The 21,522-nt window shown below is 42.0% G+C and overlaps 2 protein-coding genes across 2 annotated transcripts in view; one reads left to right on the top strand and one right to left on the bottom strand.

The window, feature by feature from the left end:
- Window positions 1-1,960: 1,960 nt before the first annotated feature.
- Window positions 1,961-6,131, top strand: gdnfa (glial cell derived neurotrophic factor a; the record flags this gene model as incomplete). Its single annotated transcript, XM_079235113.1, has 2 exons — window positions 1,961-2,186; window positions 5,587-6,131. Exons 1-2 carry the CDS (start codon window positions 1,982-1,984, stop codon window positions 6,129-6,131), a joined length of 750 nt encoding a protein of 249 aa, XP_079091239.1. The 5' UTR covers window positions 1,961-1,981.
- A 4,656-nt stretch (window positions 6,132-10,787) lies between these two features.
- The window catches only part of wdr70 (WD repeat domain 70), a 36,231-nt gene continuing 25,496 nt past the window's right edge, over window positions 10,788-21,522 (bottom strand). The window contains exons 14-18 of the mRNA XM_079235527.1: window positions 16,407-16,507; window positions 15,875-15,954; window positions 14,079-14,195; window positions 12,275-12,437; window positions 10,788-11,561 (exon numbers count right to left, since the gene is read on the bottom strand). Coding sequence (XP_079091653.1) covers window positions 11,474-11,561; window positions 12,275-12,437; window positions 14,079-14,195; window positions 15,875-15,954; window positions 16,407-16,507 — 549 coding nt within the window. The 3' untranslated portion in view covers window positions 10,788-11,473. The remainder of the gene's footprint in view (window positions 11,562-12,274; window positions 12,438-14,078; window positions 14,196-15,874; window positions 15,955-16,406; window positions 16,508-21,522) is intronic.

Here is a 21,522-nt window from a genome sequence, read left to right as displayed (position 1 = left end):
CACTCTGCCCCAAATGCTCCTCTTGCGTATTTACACATATGTTCTAGTAAATAGCAAGTGAAGTGGGACTCAAATTGGAGATGTGTGTGGCCATCAGACGGAACATGACACCGGCGCGCAAAGAGAGCGCGGAGATCAGGTTAGAAACATGCATCGCAACAGAACATCTCCAAATCGCATTCCGCGTATACTGAAATCTAATCCGAGGACATCAGGATGTGTGACATAATCCCCAAGACATCTGAAAACTGCGCTCCTCCAAACGGGGCTCCAGGGGTGGTTTGGAGAAATATTTGTGGATCTCTGTTTGCTCTTGCAGGGGGATATATAAGGGGCGGACACCAACTGCCCCAAACGTCAGAGCGCACTCAACTATAAATCTCTCCAAACTGCCCTCTGCGCGCGGTGCGGTGTTATGCGCAGACATCTGTCCCGCTTCAGTCCAGTATGAGGACAACGCGTGTGGAAACTCTTCGAGCTGCATAGACACTGTCTGACCCGGAGAAATGGAGAATAAATACCCCGATCGGTGTTGTTTACCATGTCGAGATATTGTCACATGTTGGCGACTATGAACATTTAACGCTGTTCTGGATATAACGGAGCTTTAAAGGCAGACAAGAGCTCCTTGCATCCTGGGAAACAAGCTTTTTTTGGGACCTTTTTACGCCTTGTTATGCACTGGAGACGCTAATGTCTTCATTGAACTCGTCTCAGTCGGAGATGGTGGAACTCTCTCGGATTTCCAACGTGGAAACGTAGCATCCAATTAATCAGCGACTGCAACTGTACCCCGTAAGGCGCAGTGGCACTTGGTACGCTCTCTTCAACACCCACCTTTGGACTCCAAAGTGTGGGAAGACGCGTGGTTTTGTCGGATCGGAGAATGACAAAAACTGGTATTTCAGCTTTTATTTCTATCGGGACACAAACCGACTTTGAACTCGTTTTAAGGACATTTTCGGATTGTGGTTGTTGAACGATTCAAAGCAGCTGATTCAGCTTTGGACACTAAAACGCGTTTTCTCTTTGGGATTTTAACACCAACAGCCAAGCGAGTTTCAGGTCTGCATGGGCCATATTTAAGGTAAGTGGAGCAACATATTTTTTTTCATTTGAGAGTTTAAAACACAATATCCTCAGATTATTGTTGCGCAATACGAGCCTCACTTTAGGAATTTTCGGTGAAATAGCAAATCAAAATGAAAATGCAGCTTGTGCATTTGTTAGGACTTTTGCACGGCATTTTTAAGCACAGTATTTATCCATGCATAGCTGTTTAGGTTTACTGCAGACTCAACATGCCATTAGGCAGAGTCACGTAAGCTTTGGGGATCGCCATCTGGCCAACTCACACCATTATTTAGGCTATCGTTGCCAACACGCTTTGGTGCGTGCTTTAACCAACGCATATTTGTGTAAGGCGCACCCTCCGTGCCTCATTACAAGAGCTCGCCTGATATCACAACAACATGAATATATCATGTAATATTCCTGATAGGCCAATAGAGAATAAATAAGCAGGAGGCTGCTGGGAATTTCAAAACCGCGTAGTACTTTTACGCACACATTTACGCATTATTATGTATTACATTATTTATATATGTTGGTGGTATCGTGATATTATGAAGTCCTTAGGCCACTTTTCTTTGTGATACATTTATTTAGAATGTCCTGGTAGGTTTTCTCTGATATTCATATTTACAACTAACTCCACTATGAGAGACAAGTGGAGTTAAAAGCCTCTTGTCATGATGACACAGTTATTAATACAGAATGAGTCAAGGCAGGTCTGGCCACACCGTTTCAAACTCTTTGCTGACTTCATTATAAACAACAAGTGGCCTACATTCTGATTGGACAGTGGGTGTATTTAGATACCTTCATTATTATGATTTCTAATCATTATTTATTTCGTATCATTTCAAATAAAAGAGCCTCTCTTATTTTTGCAGCTTTCTTCATAGGAACTGAGTCTAAGATGAAGTTATGGGATGTTTTGGCCACGTGTTTGTTGCTCCTGAGCTCTGTTGCTACACGGCCTCTCTACCAAAACACTCAGCCAGCCAAGAGGACTTATTTCCCCAGCAGCTACAGTGATTCTGCGTCCCTGTCTGTGGAGGACGAAGAGCCAACGTTCCAGCGTAAAGATCACAACCTGCAGGAGATCTCCCTGGAGGATCAATGTAAGGCACGCAGCACGTTTTGATTACATCTTTTGTGAGGTGCAGTCACCGTCTTGGTGGATAATTGGCTCACATGGGGCTCACATTATCGTCTTCATCTGCGCAGCTCGTGGAAAACCATTCAATAACATGTAATTGACCATTTAATCATTCATCATTCAATCATAAATAGTGACGCTTGCATCTTTCCATCTCATTGTCATGCAATGTGTTGACTTTTGAGAGGAAAAGTTGAAACACATACAGCTCATACTGTAAAAAAAAAAAAAAAAGGGCCATTCAGACACATTGGTTTGCTGGCCAAGTAATTTACACTAATCACACTTGAGAAACAGCCGGTACAGTGATAGCCAGCAGGTTGAGCCAACAGTGCAGTCCTACATTGACGGCTCTCATACAGGCAGGTTATCAGATGGAAGATCTTAATTTGTGTTTTATTGCCGCTGTGGGTTGCAGCACACTGATGTCAAAACAAGCCAGCAGCATGATTAAGAGTATGAGAAGCGCTGATCCCAAAGGTTGCTACCCACATGTCCCCTCCTCCCTTTGTCGACGTTCATCTCTGCCACTCTGAAACATAAGAGACCCGTGGCTGTCGCCCATCTGCCAAGAGTCAGAAATTATGGTTTTTAGAGATGGCAGTGTGAACCACATTGCAGGCGCGACGCTGGACAACACCGGAAAGTTTGAAGCACCAAGTGAGAGTTCTGTGTTTATGTTCATTTTAACAGCAACAGTGGGCAGGAATTTATTTTGTTTGGATCAAAGTGACACAGTATCATCTTTACGCAGCCAAGAACTAGATAAGGAATGGAACATTTGGACAAATGTTTGTCCTGCCACCTCATATTCTTGTTTGGGCCATGGTGACATCACTGATGTGCTTGTAACCAAAGACCATTAACTATGCACGAGCAGCGTAAACAAAGCTGTAGCCCTAAGCGGGGACGGGTCTGTCGGTTTGCGCGTAACATCCAAGAAATGTAGAGTTTTCTCTTAGTTTTGTCAGGCTAAAATCATCAGGCAGCAGCTGCACGAAGGGACCGATATTGTAGTATTCAGGCATTGATTTCGCAAAGATTACGGCACAATTTGCACCTTGCATTGCTTCTTTGGTTGCCACCGGCCCAGTCTGTCGGCAGGTGCACTCTGTTGCCACCCTGCCTGTCAGCTGACACATAATAGGAGGTGTCTAAATCAAAGGGCAGGTGTGTCTAAACAGATTGGCCCGGGCTCACCTGATATACGAGCAGCGGCCCAATCAGCTATGGAGCGCGGGCGGATCAGATGGCTTGTGCGCTGCCAGAGGAACAGGTAAGACAAGAGAGATAGGTGACACTGCAATATAGATTCTGTGTCAACCACAACGCCACCTGCCAGACATCGCTCCCCATTACTGCCCGACACGCATCCAAACACTCACACGCACAGACGCTCACAGGTAACGTTATTAGAGTTGGACCAATTGATTCACTTGAGAACAATATGTCTTCATGATTCACATACATAGCTCATGGCTGCCAGACCTTCAGGCTTTTGGAGTAGGAGAGACTTTACTCCGTAATAGAATCAACATGTACCACAGGAGGGTCCAAGACTTAGTCCGTTCTCATCGCAGCAGATGGTGAAGAGGTGGGCCGGTGCATGTTTTGAGTTTGGAGCAGACTACGATCTGCTTCTAGATGACCCAGAGCATATGATTTCCTTTTTATTTGGTCTTTGAAGAGTTGGCGTTCTAAAACGACATCCATGAAAGAATGAAATGACTGCAAAAGTCTCTCTCTTGGTGGTGTAATTGGTCTGTGCCTTCTGCTTCATCACAGGCAGTCGGTGTGTGAAAGCAAACGGGGTTAACGGTCGACGTACAGCTGAACAACCTTTCACGACTCGGGTTCTTTGAGATTGAAAACGAATGTAGGCAGCGTGCCGGTCGAGGTTATTCATGCAAAATCAAGTCTGATCATTACAGATGTACAAATCTTCTTCTCTGACTATAACAAAGTGGAATTGACAACACCCTCTGAACTTCAGCCTCCAACTCATCCCCCATTAGCCATCTTGAAGAGAGTCAGAGCAGGGCACCTGCACTCAGGTCCACAACAACAGCTCTGCATTCCTGCGCCTGAGACTAACCTATAAATCAGCATGCACCATTTCTGATCTGCACATTTCTCAGTATTTATGGACATTGTCTGCATATCTTTCAACATTTTTCCGTGCATATGCTGCCTGGCGGTTAAGCGTATACTCAACAACAATATGCGTCATTCTTTTCTCCCCAAATGCTTTCTCAGTGTAAATGGTTTGAACTGATGGCTTTGGTACATTGATTATATTCTGCATGTTGCGTACACATCTGTATTTGTGCATTTAAAGGAGTAGTTTGACACTTAGTGAAATATGCTTATTGCCTTTCTGGTATAGTATTCAGATGAGTTCAATGAGAAGATCAATACCACGCTCACATTTGTACAGATTAAACAAACAAGATACAACATGTTAACTAATTATCTTTAGACGTGCTAGTAGGTGGATTGTGTTACCGTTGGACAGAGCCAGGCTAGTTTTCTACCTGTTTCCAGTCTTTGTGTACTCATTATTCCTTTAAGTATAATACTATCTCACCTAGAGGTGCAAGGGAATATTTAAAGTGGAAACGCTCCAAGGGAATTAACAGGAAGCTAAAGGGAATACAATATAGGTGATATCTGCTCAGGCTGTATTCACCATGTAATATGCAGTCACTAAATGTTTATCATATCACAAACAGAAATAATCCATTATGTTATCCACGGATATCTATTATCCATTTGTCAAATAAACAGTGTGAAATGTGCCATGTGTTAAGTTAGCTACAGTAACGGCTAACGGGACATTGAAGCCAACCGTGTGGACTGTGTGCAACCTTAGGGTTTAACACACATTTGGCAAGAAACGACAATAAAGAATGAATTGAAAAAGATGAATTAAAACTCCTCAATGAGCATCAAGCTACATCCCAAATGGAAAACTAGTGGAACTTGTTCACATGTTATATGCATACTTTTAACTAAAACATGCCGTATTACTTTATTTGCATTTACCCAAAAATAAAGTTCCCTTTTGAAAAGGTAGAGCTTTTTAAATTGAAATTCCCAAGCTTAGCTTCCCTAGAAAATCTTCCCACCCCAGTCTCATCGAACATCACACGATTGATTTATTACTTACATGCATCTATGTGTTCTTTTGCTGCGATAGAGATCTCTGATTTGTTTGAATGTGTTTGATTTCCTTTGTTTTTCCCACAGGGATAATTAAAGTGTAATCTTATCTTCTCATACAGTCCTTGAAAGAAGATCATTTTTATATATTATTTTAATACCAACTTTATAATGGAATCTGTTTCTTCTGTATCTTTCAGACGACATCGCGGGTCCCTATCCAGAGCAGTTTGATGATGTAATGGATTTTATTGAGGCTACGATTGGCAGACTCAGGAGATCGGAGCCCAGCGGCGGCTCCAGGGGACGGAGGGAGCAGAGACAAAGGGGAGCAGCAAACACAGGCGGCGCGAGAGGCGAGAGGAAAGGACATGGAGACAGGAAGCGCGGTCGGGGACGAGGTGGGAAAGGAGGACGAGGTGAGAAGGGGAGGGAGAGGATATCGGTGCAGACGCGAGGCTGCTTGCTGAAGGAGGTCCACCTCAATGTGACGGACTTGGGGCTGGGCTACCAGACTAAAGAGGAGCTGATCTTCAGGTACTGCAGCGGCCCCTGCGTGGAGGCGGAGACCAACTATGACAAGATCCTCAACAACCTCACACACAACAAGAAGCTGGACAAGGACACACCCTCCCGCACCTGCTGCCGGCCAATCGCTTTCGACGACGACTTATCGTTCTTGGACGACAATGTAGTGTATCACACACTGAAGAAGCATTCTGCCAGGAAGTGTGCCTGCGTCTGATGAAGTGATCTACATCAGTGAACTGAGGATCACTGTTGGACTATGGTCTCATCTGGTCAAAATAGGAGTGTATTGTCTCTCTTTTTTTTTTTTTTTGGCAGTCATCAAAAACGATGGACCAGCTGTTAAACAAAGCAAACTGTACATTCAGCTGTGACGGTCCATGCTCAGTCCTTCATAACCCAGACCAGTATTCACAGGAGAAACACGACTGTTACACTTTGCTAACTGTGCTGTCTAAAAAGGTGAAAGTGAAGAAAACTGACTAAGTCGGCTTGTTTTTTTTCCCCCCCCGGAGGAATTAATTTTCCCAGGAACATCCATTTTTCAATGGCTGCTCCTAAGACTCCAGATGAACGTGGAGATTTGAGGAGTACTTTCAGCTGCAATCTAAATTACTTTCACTGCATAGTCTGGATGTTGACATTTACATTCAGAGCCAAGGGAAGACGAATACCACAGCAGAGTTCAGCAAAGACTTTTGGTTGCATCTACATAAAATCCAATCATATATATATATATATATATATATACACATATATATATATAGATACACGTGTGTGTAAGAGGTATATTTATTAAGATGGGAATTAACTTATTGTTATTTATTTCAATCCATTTTATGAAAGAAATTGTCATTTTTCTTATTTATTTAAACGCTTTGTTTGTCCTCGACGGTGCCATTGTGCAAGCGAAATGTAAAAAGGTGATCCAGAACTGCTCAACACTCACCCACAAATCCTGATAATGCTTATTTGCTTCACTTAGATTCCAGAGTTTCTCTATTCATGACACCAAAGGATCATCATTAGCTATCTGTTAAGGAAGGGTAGCAAGAGACACAGAGGAGGGGACCAATAGAATATTTTCGATTGAATTGATTGTTGTTGTTGTTTGGAGCATTTGCTTTGGACATGTTGCCTCATTTTTTTTTTCTCCAAATGTGACCATGCTAACATAGAGGGGACTTCACATGTTGCTCTCCGCAAATGACTCTTTGCTGCTCTTTATTTTTAAATTCATATTCCAGAACAGATTTAACGTCACTCCAACCAGGAGCCATCACTTTTGTTTAATTGAAATCTAAAATCGGCACGACAGTAGCGGCCTCTCTGCAGGTGCCTTCAAGGATCCATCCTCCGAGTCACAGAGTATAGGAGCTGCTGCCAGGATATCCTCCGATCAGCATACGTTTCATGAAACCTCCCTCTATACTGGTACCCAGTCTGTCAAAGGCTTTGCAGCGGTTACTCTCCCGATAGGCTTTAAAGTCCACAAGACTGTGACAGACAGGTCTTACTCCCTGAAAAGGGATTTGAAAGTGATCCTCTAACATGAGTCTTAACCAAATATCCCCGTGGACAAAGCCATAATGATGAAGGCCGTTTAATGAAGATCCAGCAACCATAGCGGCTGTCATCGCACAACTGATGTAAATATCTCCAGACTAGAGGCTTGGACAAAGGGAAATGTTTTGGAATTAGAAGGAAGACGATGGGTGGGCTCAACATGCTTTCTACATGTAATAACTAGTTCAACCAAGTTCACCCCCCCCAAACTATCCACAAATATACATCCAGGAAAACAGGAGGCCTTTTGAAAGCATGTTGCTGTGCCCGTCGAGACCCTGCGAGGCGATGGTTTTAAGTGGAACAAAGAGAGCCCCCGGGTCGGTCTTGATGTGAGCACGGATTAGGGACCAAGGTATCTGTGCCCACCCAGCAGCAAGCAAGCAAGCCAGCTTTACTGTGTAATCCCCCTGCACACAGAACAAATCCACTGCATCAAGCTGAATTAAGGCCAAACACTACACAGAGAAAAAAAATATCTCGCTTTTATCACAGCATACCTCATCAATTGGATCATCTTCCCCTTTAACAACTGATTCGTGCGTAAGCCTTTCCAGATGAGAATGTGCAGTTAGGAGTCTTCCCAGAAGCCTCCGAGCGCCTCGCTTCCCTTGGATACCATACATTAACGTGTGTAAACTGTGACCACTGGCCCTCTCATCTCCATGACGGTTGGTTCAACTGTTCCTGGGCGATTAGTCCTTTTGGTTTTGATGCAAAGGTAAATAAGTAAAAAAAAAAAAGGTAAAGATGCGAAGGAATCCTCGGTATTAATATTAGAAGAAAGGATCTGATTTCTTTTTCACTCCTTATTGTGTTAACACCCGTGTCATGTCGTCTCACTTGTTTTGTGTTACAGAACCAAAGCTCTCTGCAAACTTTATTTTTGTACAATATTCATTTTATAACTTTTTACAGAATTAAACTCGTTTCTATTAAACAAGCGTGTCTCCTGGTATTCTGCCATGTACAATAACGCACCGGTGCCAGATGGTGCAAATTTGCCTCGCGTGTGTTTACGCGAGCATCATGTTAAAATTGACGATGAAAATTTGGATTGAATGGAGAATTGCGGGGATGGTTGGCGAGATGGCCTGTACAGTGTGGCGTGCATTCCTGAACACTGGCCCAGGGTCGTACAGTAAACAAGAGCTCGCCATAAAGCGCCACTGAGCTGTAAATCAAGGCGCTCAAGAATGTTTCCACCGTGCAAAGATCATCTGGAGATGCTGATGAGAAGATGGCAGCAGTACAAACAGTCATTAAGCAGGGGCTTGAGGTGTGTATACAATGTATAGCTGAAGCAATACAGCTGAAGACATGTTTAAGTCCAAGTCTTGTAATACAAAGTCACAAGTCACAGGTTAATTTCCCAAAAATGTCGCGCCTCTGAATACTGACCTTAAATCAAAGCCGTTTAAATGCCGTTTTTGTTTTTTGTTCTCATCAGTGCTGAGGCCTAATAATTAAAGCTGCTCCTATCAGTCATTTTATATCAATAATGGAACCAATGACCATGTGTATGTAAAAGTGGCCGCTCGTAGTGACAAACAAATAGGGAAAATTATCACCAAACTCAGCTCATGTTTTTGGTTTTACAGACCACAACTTTATTGTTTTGGTCAGGTTTCACTGCTTTCCTCAGCATCCTTTTCAGAAGTAGGCATCCGTTTTCAGCTCTAAAAAAAAAAAATACAAAAAGCAAACAGATCTTGCTACTAGCTGGTGAACATAGTGTGACATTTAGCAGCTGAACAGAGACACATATTTCCCTCAAGTGTTGGTTGAGACCAAAAACAGCACTACAAAAAGAGTGACTATTTGTCAATTAGGAATATATAGAATATCATCAGCTTCATCATAAAACTGGGTCGGATTTGCTTTTTCTCGACAAGTTCTATGTGATTTTATCCAACATGTATGTAAAGATAAGATAAGATAATCCTTTATTAGTCCCTCAGTGGGGAAATTGCAGGATTACAGCAGCATTGCACACAAGAGACACATAGTAAATAAAATGTGGGTCCAACAATAATTGGTGATTGGCTTGTGGCCACAAAAGAAAGTTTTTCTGTGGGACTAATTCTTGGGTGGAGAGATGGCCGATGAAAACTAGTCACAACGAGGTCTGTGGAATAGCTCTGTGGAATATTTTGAATAAAACTAGCTGAGATTGAGTTTTTTTGAACAATTTGAAAACTAGCATTCACCTTCTCTGTATTGGAGCACAGGCCGATAAACCAGTAGGTATTGTAAGTGAGAATGTATTGGTAAATTTGGATGAACTGACCCTTTGACAGGCCTGCATCTTAACATGCCTGCACCTGGAGGCTACGGTTTCAGCTCCACACACAGTTCCTCTTTTCCACGTGCCAACTGGTTCATCACATGCCGGCGGACTGAATCAATCAGCGGCCACTCTTCACCTCTTGCGGAGGGTTGAGAACGCTTTTTGTCAAGTAGAGCATGACGTGAGCCTCTCCCCCACGAAGCCGATCTCCTCTCAGCTCACCACTTTAGTTGCTCTTAAAAACATCAGTCATTGTTTTAGTCCTTCCATATTTCTTGTCCTGGTATTTCTGTCTCGTATTCATTTTACGGCCAAAGGAAGTTTGCCAAGACACTGAGACGTTAGATTGTCTGCTTGTAACTTTGGTTGGCTAGGAATTAAAGACTGCTCTGCAGTTTCACCCTGAGAAGAACAATTTAAAATGTATACAGTGAAGTTGACCACGTGACTTAAATGTCTCTAGTTACAAACTAGTTTTACTGAAAAACATTTAGTTTGTCGTCGGTGGAGGTTGCACTGCAGAGGGATGTATACAAAACATGTGTTTCATTAGATCTGTATATTGTGGTTTTCTCTGTCAGTTGAAATATCTTTAGACACTGTTCAGGTCATTCAAAGAGAAAATATAGGTTTTATGCATGAACAGTGCAGCTTTTTCTGAAAGGAAGCCATGCGGTTTGACCCTAGAAATATGATGCAATTTGGTGATAGCTCAATATTTCTTTTTGAAAGTAGTCTTCCTAAACATCCATTTGGTGACAAAGATTGTGAGATCGTTAGCTAGCAAATGTATCGTGGAATTATTAAGATTATGATTTCTTATTTATTCATCAATATTAGAAAATGCAGCAGTTGCAGCGAAGCTTACCCATTTAATAACGTAGCAATATGTAGCCTGTAAAAACTTTTAAAGCAGAGAGTCAAAACACCGGCTTTGGCCCGGACTGGGTGAACTGTATATCTGCCAGATTGAGTCAGTACCTCATAAAAAAATAAAGAATTTCTTTGATCAGCTGGTAAAAACAGAAGTATCACTTTAATTTGGGTAAAATATATCACTTTTTGACAAGAGCATACAAATTCCTTTGTATAGGTTTTGAGGTGGATTTAAATAAGCAGATGGTTGATTGCATCACAGCCAACAAAACTGCACCGCTTGAAAAAAACCTTGGAAAAAAAAGTGTGTGTACTTCTTTGCAATTACTTTTTACAAAACTAGCAAACTGTTCATAGCTGATGAACACAACCAGACCACAAAATCTGGAGACAATTTATGAGGCATTAGCAAACACTGGAAATGTGGGAGGAGAGAACAATAGAAATCATGAATATAAAGTCCATATAATCAAAACAGACATAAAAAGCCAAGTTCCTCTAGAGGTTGAGGAATTGCAAAGTGAAGAAGTAGAACATACAACTGTATAAAACTATATTATGTTTGCACTGTAAAAAAAAAAAAAAAAGCACTTATGTGCAACCCCTCAACACAGAAGCACGCACATAAATACATATATGCAAACATTACGAGAGGGAGGACAGAGACTGTTGAATGTAGGAACGTAATTGATGCTTCTAAGCAGTTTCTGACAGTAACTCAGGGTTTTGGGATTGATCCTGAGACCTCTGGGTTACGGTGATATATATACAAACGCAAGCCCACCCTGTCTGCTATTCTATATAAAATGAGCTGCTGTTGAGGCACCTCAGATCTTGCGTTTCTTCCACTCTGGTTCCTTTTCAGCTTCCTCATCATCCTCCGATTCCTCTGCAAACACAGGCACTGGCTGGGTTCTAAAGAGGGGAAAGATTTAACAGCTCTTTACAGACAACTTCACAGAAAAGCAATGAACTGCAACATTTAGATAACCAGATGAGCTTTGAGGCCACAAATTGTTTAATATTAGAATTTGAGTAATTAGCATACATTATCTCTTCTATACTGGCCAACTAAGGCTTAAGGAAGTTCAGGCTGCAGATGTAATAGTTACCAGGCGCTGAAGACAGTAACTAAAACAAAACTTGACCTTCCTTTACGGGGCTGCTCCTCCCAGCAAAGCAAAGAGAGCTGTGATCGCTTATGAGAGCTCTGCAAACAGGCTAAAGTGATGTACTTTATCAGATCAATCTACTATAATGTATATCACGAGTATATTATTGTTTTAACTAGAGATCGTTTCCTTGCATTACGTGAAACAATCTGTTAGATTTGGCTCAAAGCTTTGGTAGATGTTTATGAAGCGGTCTGGGTCCGATAGGGATCTAAAGTTGTCCATTATTCTCTTTTCTGTGTGCCTTTAAAACTGCACAACTCTTTAAACATTTATGTGTCACACCGGTAGGAAGAAACCCAAGTACCATCACAATAGAGTAAGCAGCACTCCCAGTACTCATCTAACAATGTCTGCTAACAAGAGCCAACACAGAAACGAGAGAAGGAACCAAGAGCAGTAAGGTGGACAGGGCCGCTGTAAAGTATTCATACAGAGGATGTGCGGCTTTCTTACTGTTTGTATGCTGGGGCGACCCAGTAAGGGTTATCCGACGCCTCCTTGGCGTGACGCAAGATCGCCTGTCGTGGGTTACTGTCATCCGTTTTATCCAAAGCAATGTTCTTCACGATGAATGAAGACAGAGTGCCGCCATGATTTGCGACTCTTCCTCCTCGACCTGTCAGGACACAATCAATATCATGTTAAAAATGTAAACGTAACAACACTGTAATTACACAATGACACACCATTTGACCAACAAACAGACGCAAATAATTTATTAGTCGACATATTATCACATACTTTGTTTTTTTGTATTACTTTAGGTTGAATTCAGTTTTGTAAACTCATTGCATTCTTTCTCCATAAGGTAGTGCGTGAAAGCCACACTGATCTTTGTAGTTACATTACTTCTGTGCTGTTGGACGTATATGACTGCACCTAATGCAGGTTTTGGGGGGGAAAATGAGCTGCTTTCCACAAAGGACATTGTTATGGTTGTCTTAAAAGATCAAGAACAGGAGTCACACATGCATGTGTGCATTCCCATAATCAAACACACATGGATTCCCTGCTAGAGTTGGGCAGCAAGGTTGTTTGGGAGATTGAAAGGCACCGTTTCCCTTTGCTTGTAAGCATCCAGCCAACAGCTAAACATTATCTTCCACTTATGCAAAGTAATTTCACACAAAGGATAAACAATATAAAGACATCCTGTCTTCTAAAAATCTCTGGCCTGCTATCAAGTAGTTCAACTTATTTTTACATTCTACATTTTCATTTGCAGGAGAGTTATTTTTCTGTCTTAATACTTAATGTTCTAATACTTTATATACAAAACGATTCACAATTCATTGTCATTTAGCTTCAGCAGTGTTTTTAACTTATGAAAAGGCTTTATTGAGTAAATAAAGTTTTCCCTACTCCACAACTTATTACAGTAAAAAAACAAAACAAAGAAAGACTGATGCATTATTATTAATGAGTTATTATTATTATTATTATGTACAACTTATTTTGAGAGCAAATCATTGTATTGGTCTTATTGGGCTGCTGTGGTTTTTGTAGGTGGTTCTGGTTGGCAAAAGTTTCCTGACCCCTTTTTAAACAATGTTTGTAAGTCCCACATCTAAATATGAGAAAAATAAAACACTTGAACTGTATCACACTGTGGATCAATTAGATTGTTTCGAAATACAAAGTACTGAAGGAATAAAAGTAAAAGTGAAAAAATAAACCATAAGATTGGAACTAAGCTCAAACTGTCACCATGACCCTGCATAGGTGTGGCGCAGGTGAAAGTGTCTAATGAGGTAACAACACAAACAGACTGACCACGGGTCCTTTCTGGGAGAAAGTTCACAATGCCTCATGTCCCAGCAGTTAAAAAATAATGTGAGTCAACAGCAGGCTACAATGAATCTTTGAGAGGCCAAGTGGGAGCAGTGCTGTTATAGCCCTCGACTTCAGCCGGATTGCATAATACCGAACACATCATCAACTGTGGATTTGTACATCTGCCTCAAACAGAATCATGTAATCATCCAGTTAAGAATATGACTAATCATACACTTTGAAAAACATGGAAGAACTGAAGCTGTACCTCGTTACTCTACGCATATTCAAATGGCAGTGTTTATTGAGTGTTTTTAATTGAGCCCATATGGAGTTTTTGCTTTGTCTTCCAGGGACACTCTTTGTACACGCCATTGCGTGCCTTTCCGGTAACCTGTTTGTCTATTTTCTTGTTAGTTTGTTTATTCTGTGAGGTTTTATGTTTTGCACTAATAAAAAAAAAATTAAAAAAAATGCACTTCACCTGGTCCTGACACAGGAGGCTCGGGTTTGTTGGACTTCTTCGGGTCAAGTCGGTCCTTCTCCAGCTGTTTCCGTGTACTCCGCTGCCGGGCCTCTCTGAACATGGGTAAGGCATGAGCTGGAGACACACAGGGTAAACAAGGATAATCAAGTTGCTTAGGTAACTGCAAGATCACATAACACAGACGCACAAATAGGCAGACGGGGCAATATGTGCAGTGTCTGTAGCTCATGTAAAGTGCTACGTTGCTAAATAAAGACAGAATGCAAAGCGGAGATTTGGCAGTTGTTGTTTTATACAGCCGTCGCAAAAACACAATCTCAGCCACTATTACACCTTGCAAGGAGATACGCAGCATTTACGCAAAAATACACACGCACCTGTTGAGCTCTGGCAGGATCGCTCCTCTTGTGTACTCTTTCTGCCATCGTGCACACCAACATATTCATTATAGCCCCCGTGTTTAGACTGAGACAATCACTCTGCCACTCTTCACACTTTTGTGAACACTATCACAATAAAGGCCCCCAGCACTTAAGTCCACGAGTATGTGAGTGAACATGTGCATGAGTAAGTGTGAATGAGTGTTCTTAAAGGTGTGTGAGAAAGAGAGAGACAGTGTGCGTGCGTGAGAGAGCAAGAGAGAGAGAGAGAGAGAGAGAGAGAGCGCGCCAGCATTTGTGTTTGTGTAAAGTGAGTGTATGCTCTGCTCTTATCCTCAGGGGTTACAAAGAGACACTTTAGTAAAGGGCTAGATAAAGTGATTTTCCATTCAGGAGCCCTGTCGCTGTTCAGTGTTAATTCTTCTCCTCCACGCTACATTAAGCAAAAAGGTTACTGTTAACAGATTCCCTCGCTTTTCTCAATGGGCCATCACTTGCTTCCTGTCCCCTCTAATTTTCCAGTGCCGGAGCATCAAGTGCGTCACTCGCTGCTCGTGGCAGTCAAATGCCTGCCTATTTCACACCCTGTTGGCATGGCAATGCAATCACGTGATGCATCTGAAGAGGCTGCGGTAGCCCAAACAATAAACGGCGTCTGAATTGGGTCTTAGCGGCCAATCAGGGATGACGTGTCAGCAGCTCGTGTATGTTCATGACTTTACTGTGGGGGCAAAAGAGCATGAGGCACGCACTAAAGAGATGACAGCCTCGTGTGTTGGTGATATGACAGGATGACAGGTAGGGGGTTTGTGTGTGGTTGTGTGAGTGTGTGTGTGTGGACCAGCCGGTGATCACGCTAGCAGAGGTGGGAGAGGTGGCCGTCCCAGGCGTGATCCGGCGTGACTGCATGGCCGCCTCGTGGCACAGTGCCCCGCGGCTGTCGATCCACTCATCCACACCCTGCTCCATCAGCTAATGGGCCTGTGAAAGCCTTATACACTCTCATTCTTCACAAAGCCCTCGGTATGTGTGTGTGAGAGAAGCAAGAGAGGGGTAGCATGTAAACGAGGGTTGGGATCTTTGTTCTTTACAACTGAGAAAGAGGATTCTTAAAATATGGTCCACTTGTCACATCATGCACTAGGAAGATGGCCACCATTGTCTTGAGGATGTTTCTCTCTTATCATGTGAAGAGCAGATGGTTAGTGGCTCAAGGTGGACTAAACTGCTGGAGGGCTTTGAGAACTTCACATTAATTGCTTCAGTGATTGTTTACTGATGAAAAGGCGATGCACGCCAAGGCAAGCGAGCGGGTAATTATGCACCACCTTTATTGAGTGGCAAATTCTATTATTCTTAGAAGGTATGAATTAAACAGATTGTGAGTGTTTGAACAGGCATGGAAGAACTTACGTGTGATGATGTAATCTTGTGTGAGCGTCTCTGCATGTCTCTCTTTCCGCTGGCTCTTCACTACACACAGCATCGCCCCTCTGGAAAAGAGCCCGTTTGTTAAAAATTAAGCTATTTGAACGCATCATATGATAAACAAGAGATCAAGGGTAAGGCCTTGTTTTGTTTCAAGACATAATATTGCTTACACCTGTGTGTCAGAGAGTCCAATTGTTGCAACAAACAAAATACTAGAGCCATAATGATTGAGATAGTTAAATCGACATATTTGACAATAAATTACGTTACGGTATTTGGTTTGACGAACATAAAAAAAGGATAATGAACTTGCATGCTCATCTCAATTGTTGTTGCATGCTCATTGTTGATTGCAATGAACACATGTTAACTATTGCAACAGTATGGCTTTCAGCAATATCATTCCATGCCATGGCAGCAAGGATAGTTCAGGCTGTGGCTACACAGACAATAAGTGTAAGGATAAATTCACTGTTTTTAGCATTATAAAAAGGTAAAATAACAACAGCCGTACCTGTGGCTTTTAACGGGGTCATAGTAGACCTTGGCCAGTCCATTTGCAGTTCCCACCATTATCTGGTTAAGCTTTGGGTGCCACAGACAGCGGACGACGCTCTGGAAAACACAGACAGAAACAAAGTGTTTAAAGTGTTTTTTTTGTACAATAACTAAAAGCAAGGCAAGTTTATTTGTATAGCACATTTCAACAACAAGGCGATTCAAAGTGCTTCACATGGAAGCATTACAAACATCGAAACATAATGCAGAAGAAAACAAGATTTAAAAACAGTTAAGAACATTTATTAAAACAGTCAAAAAGCAAAAAAATAGAATAAAAGTTGCAGCGCAGTACAGAAATTGATTAAAACCCTTGAATCTGGTTAAATTAAAGGAAACAGCAAACACAAGTCTTCAATCTGGATTTAAAGAAGCTGAGGGTCTCAGCAGACCTGCATCTTTCAAGAACCGTGTTGCAGATATGTGGAGCAGAAAAGGCAGTGCGTGTGAGGAAAGGAGGTCCGACTGTAAGACAGCAGCCCACCGCAAGATGTGAACTACTTTCTCTGTTGTGGTTCAGATTTGCAAAGATATTTCTGCTTCTCTGTTAGCAAAAAGGTAACAATCATATTCTATTATCTTCAGTACTGTGAGTGTGTGACCCAGGTTGGTTGTGGTACAATTGGGATCAGTCCCAGCTCGCTCTGCTGCTGTACTTGACTATATTTGGTTGCTGGGATGAGGGCTGGATCCCTCAGTCTGTGTGTGACAGATGGCCCGGTGCCAATAGGCAAATGTGACCACATATATCCAGAGGTGTGTGTATGTGAGAGAGCGAGATAGAGACAGAGAGTAAAAGAGAAGTACAGAGAGAAATGCACACACAGTTGTTGGACAGTGATGCAGACCCTCTGTTCATTCTGTGATATGTGAGCTACAGCGGGGAGCTGGACTTCCCTGCAGTAGTGCCTCTTTTCTTCGCACACGATATTAAAGCATCAGAACCTCTGGTGACGACTTGTGTTTAAGTATGCCCATTTCTATTTATTTGGTGTGGTTACGCATGCCTTGTAGTTGTATATAATTGTTTTAGAGAGCGCTTTTCTTTATGTGGAACAGGGAAGGCAATCTGGGGGGCGGGGGTCTATGACAGGGGCGCAGGATGGGGGGTGGGTAGGTCTACGACTGGGACGTCCAGATTCTGTGACGGTGAAAGCTGCTTAGCGCCCAGCTGTTCAGCTTCCCACCAGGATACCATGGGAAGGAGTCTTTCACTCACACTAACCTTACTTTAATATTACAATATGAAACACAGCACTAAGTGATCATATAAAACAACGCATCCAACCAATACTCACAGTCCAATATTTTCTTGCAAGTATGCAACAGAATTAAGACTCTTAAATTCACTAAATCTGCTTCAGTTTTACACAAACCTTATACATCCTACACTATCAGACCAACTGCTCAGTGGTGTGGAGTTCATGGGACAGATGACAGTTAATCTGCTCAATCAGATCATGAGCCGACTGTAATTGATAGAAAGATCTGGAAAATGCTTCAAACAGGATGTGCTTTAACATTAACCTCACATATTCAATTAATACACCGGTAGATAGATGATAACATGTAAATAAATAACTGGAATAAATATGTGGAATAAATAACATAAGCACAAATAAATATGTTTGCCATTTGTTATTTTCTAATAACTGTTAAATAAACAAATAATTTAGAACTGTGAAAATCAGCTGCATTTGTCCGAAGATACTGATCCCGTAGAACGCTCAACACGTGTAAAAACATCAACATGCATGACTCAATTGATGTCCACCCCCTGTGGATGTGCTACAATGTAAATGTCTAATGGATTATAAATTGCCCCATCAGCGTTACTAAAGCAACACGGACAGCCCGTACATGCACGGGAAGGCAGAGACGACAGTTAGGAATTTTGGATACACTCCGCAGGTACTGCCAAAGCCCGAAGAATTCCCATAGCATAACACAACATAGCATGGCCCAAATCAGGCTGTAAAACCAAAAAAACATCACAGCCAGGTAATTGCAGCCCGGCCAAATTCAGAAAATAACCTCTTCAGACCAAAACAAATCATTCTGTCAGCAGGGAAACAAGTCAAACGGAGAAACTGAGAAGCCCAGAGCCAAGCACAGCTCAGTCCAGTCCAACAGTAAAACTGCTTTCCAGATATTCAGAGCAGCATGTTTATACTCTAGGAACCACTGTTTACGCTTCCCGTCCACAAAATTACATCACATCATGAAGGAGGAAACTTTAATCAGTTCTCCAGTAGCAGCCTTCTATGTCCCGTCAGATTAAAATACCGACGTCTAATTAGGGATAAATAACCCAACAGTCACTCGCCCAATATGTACGATTATGAAACAAAGGTGTGCAGCACTATCGACCGTCACAGCTGTGGTTTTTGTTTAGTCACCGGTGAGTGGATCCACATGTGCATCGCTTCTGATCAACTCAGTGACGTAGGCCAACGTTCAGCACCTCAGCTGCACATGTCCGAGAAATCTGTAATTAGTATGAACTGCCTTACTGAAACAACTGGCTTTTATATTATGCAAGATTTACTTGGGTACGATGCACGAGAAGGCCTCCCTTCTCCCGTTCAAGCTTGGCTGCTCTTACAGAGAATGAAAGGCCAGCCTCTCATATTAAAGGCCTCCCTGAAGAGCATGGCACCGGGAACAGCTCATTGTTTAATAAGAGCTATCAAGCATGACATGGCCGGTGTCCCATTGCATTCAGACAAACGTCATAAACCGGGCTAATCAATGATTGTTAATGCACTCCTGAATCTTACATTCATAAGTCAAACTGAATCAGGCATCGAACCGTTCAAATAAGTATAAGGATATCATATTAGGGATGTTCTGATGTCACTCATCCATCCCAAAACAGAAACTTTTGAGAGCTTTTTGAGAGCTCTTTTTCTTTATCATTTAAAAATCTGTCCCTAAATCGATCAGATTGGGATCATTCTTCTATGTGTAAGGTAATAAGGCTCACCACCACACATACGGTACCTTTGTAACTATAAATTGAGTGCACCAACATTCATTTCTGTTTTTTTGGGGCAAAGATGCAACTACGGTCCTCGTCGGATTTGCAAAGTACAGACTATCACAAAATACTGGAAGACATACCATTGCGTGTGAAATGTGAAAACATGCATACACACACAGCACACACATCTACAAGCACACATTTACAGAAAGTACATGAGGGCTGCAGGTTTAAGTTCCATTTGAAATCCAGCCAAGAAGTCGGTCCTTTGATAGTCAGCATGGTCTCACCTGGTTTCTGCCCCTTTTGATGAACTAAGATAAGCTTACAAGTGTCTGAAGTATTTACCAAATGGACCTAAAACAGCCTCTGCTCCCAGGCATACCCCAGAATCCAGGTCTGGGGTTATGTAGACTGTTTAGTTAGAAATGATTGGTGGCCCTTCCTTTCACTCGCCGAGCTGGTACGCCACTTTATAAAGACTGCACTTAAATTCTTGGGCCATCCGAGCAGCAGACAGCCGATGTAAACATAGTAAACAGCACATTCATCAGGTTCACTGAGTGCATGTCGACCAGAAATAACGAATCTGCTGCAAAACTACATTTCTGTGCATCAAATTCATATTTGAGAAATGGGGGTAAAGCTACTGCTACCAATTGGCGTGGTTGATACAGATACACTTAAGAGTGTTGTAGAGTAATGGTCAGTGGGTTGGGAGCTTGGGTGTATAAAGAGCACCGGATACAGCACCGGAGGCGGCGCCCCATCCATACCTATGAGAGTTGCTCAGTGGCACATAAAGGCAAAAAAGGTTTGACTTCCAAGTATATAATTCAGATTCAAATACATGGATCTTACACATCCATAGACCGAGCACATTATAAATTTCTTTAAAGAGCAGCCTGCCGCTCTTCCTGGGGACTTGTTTGGTAGGAGGGGTTAAATCCAGAGGATGAATTTCATGAAAACTATCAAATGTGAACATAAAGTAAAATACTTTGAAAGGCATTAATGCAAAAATGAATTAGTAGTCTGGGCAATCTGGCGGCTAACTCTAAACATTTCTCATAAAAATGTTTCCCTGTATGTGTTTCTTTTAACCTCTTTGGCCCAATTAATGCACTAAAATGTCTATATTAAGATGATAATTACCATTATCGACTACTTACTATATTCTCCACTACAACATGTATGTTCTCTGAGGCCCTGGCCTAACACGTGGACAACCAGCTCAACATGTTGATGCACATATCAAAGCTGTTATGTACACAAAAGCAATGAAATGACATTTGAGTAGTTTCCTGCCGTCATATTATATGTGAATGGCTTCAAAGGACATTTTCATAGACTACATCCCTGAAGTTCCCTTTGAGGAACAAAGCGTTATTAAAGTATTTAAAATCATTGCCATATACATTTTGAGAGGTTACAACTAAAACAAATAAAACTATTGCCAAGGCTATTGGCAGCCTGTATCGTTTCTGTGTTTTCTGTGGCACTGGGCGGGATTCTGTGGGAAATCTGCTGGATTTCTTCAGAACAAAGAGTGAGCAGACAGGAAGAGGTTTTGCTGTCCTTCCAGTGAAGCTTTCCGTTTCCTTACAATGGTAGAAGGTGGAACGAGTGGAAAGCCAATGGAAAAATGTGTTCCAAATGTTTACCCTCTTCAGTACAGAGAAATAAAGGATAACATGTGCATGAGTGATGCAAAGGAGGAGTGCTGTTAAGTTCTTTACCGACTCTTTGACCCAAAGTGTCTGGGCTCTTTTTTTAAGCTGCCTATAGCGATATTGTCACCACAGTGAAGTTGTTGCAACCAATTCTGTGCATGGAGACCTCAAACTGAACATGTGACGCTGCACACTGCTCGATCTAAAAGACAGACTTTCATACGGAACAGATTAATAATACCACCAACTGTCTTTTAGTGACACCATTAATACTGAATATTGAAAAGTCAGGTGTACTTTGATTGGAGGAGAGAAGAGATAGAGATTGACGTTGTCAACAAAATCCAGAACATGTGGTTCTAATTTTGAGAAACACTTGCAGAGACAATAGTGTAACGTTACTGTGAGAAACATTC

The sequence above is a fragment of the Taurulus bubalis genome (genome assembly GCF_910589615.1).
Source record: "Taurulus bubalis genome assembly, chromosome: 19".
Lineage (NCBI taxonomy): Eukaryota > Metazoa > Chordata > Actinopteri > Perciformes > Cottidae > Taurulus > Taurulus bubalis.
The sequence above is the reverse complement of the archived record's forward strand: the minus strand, read 5'-3'. Positions and strand labels throughout refer to the sequence as shown.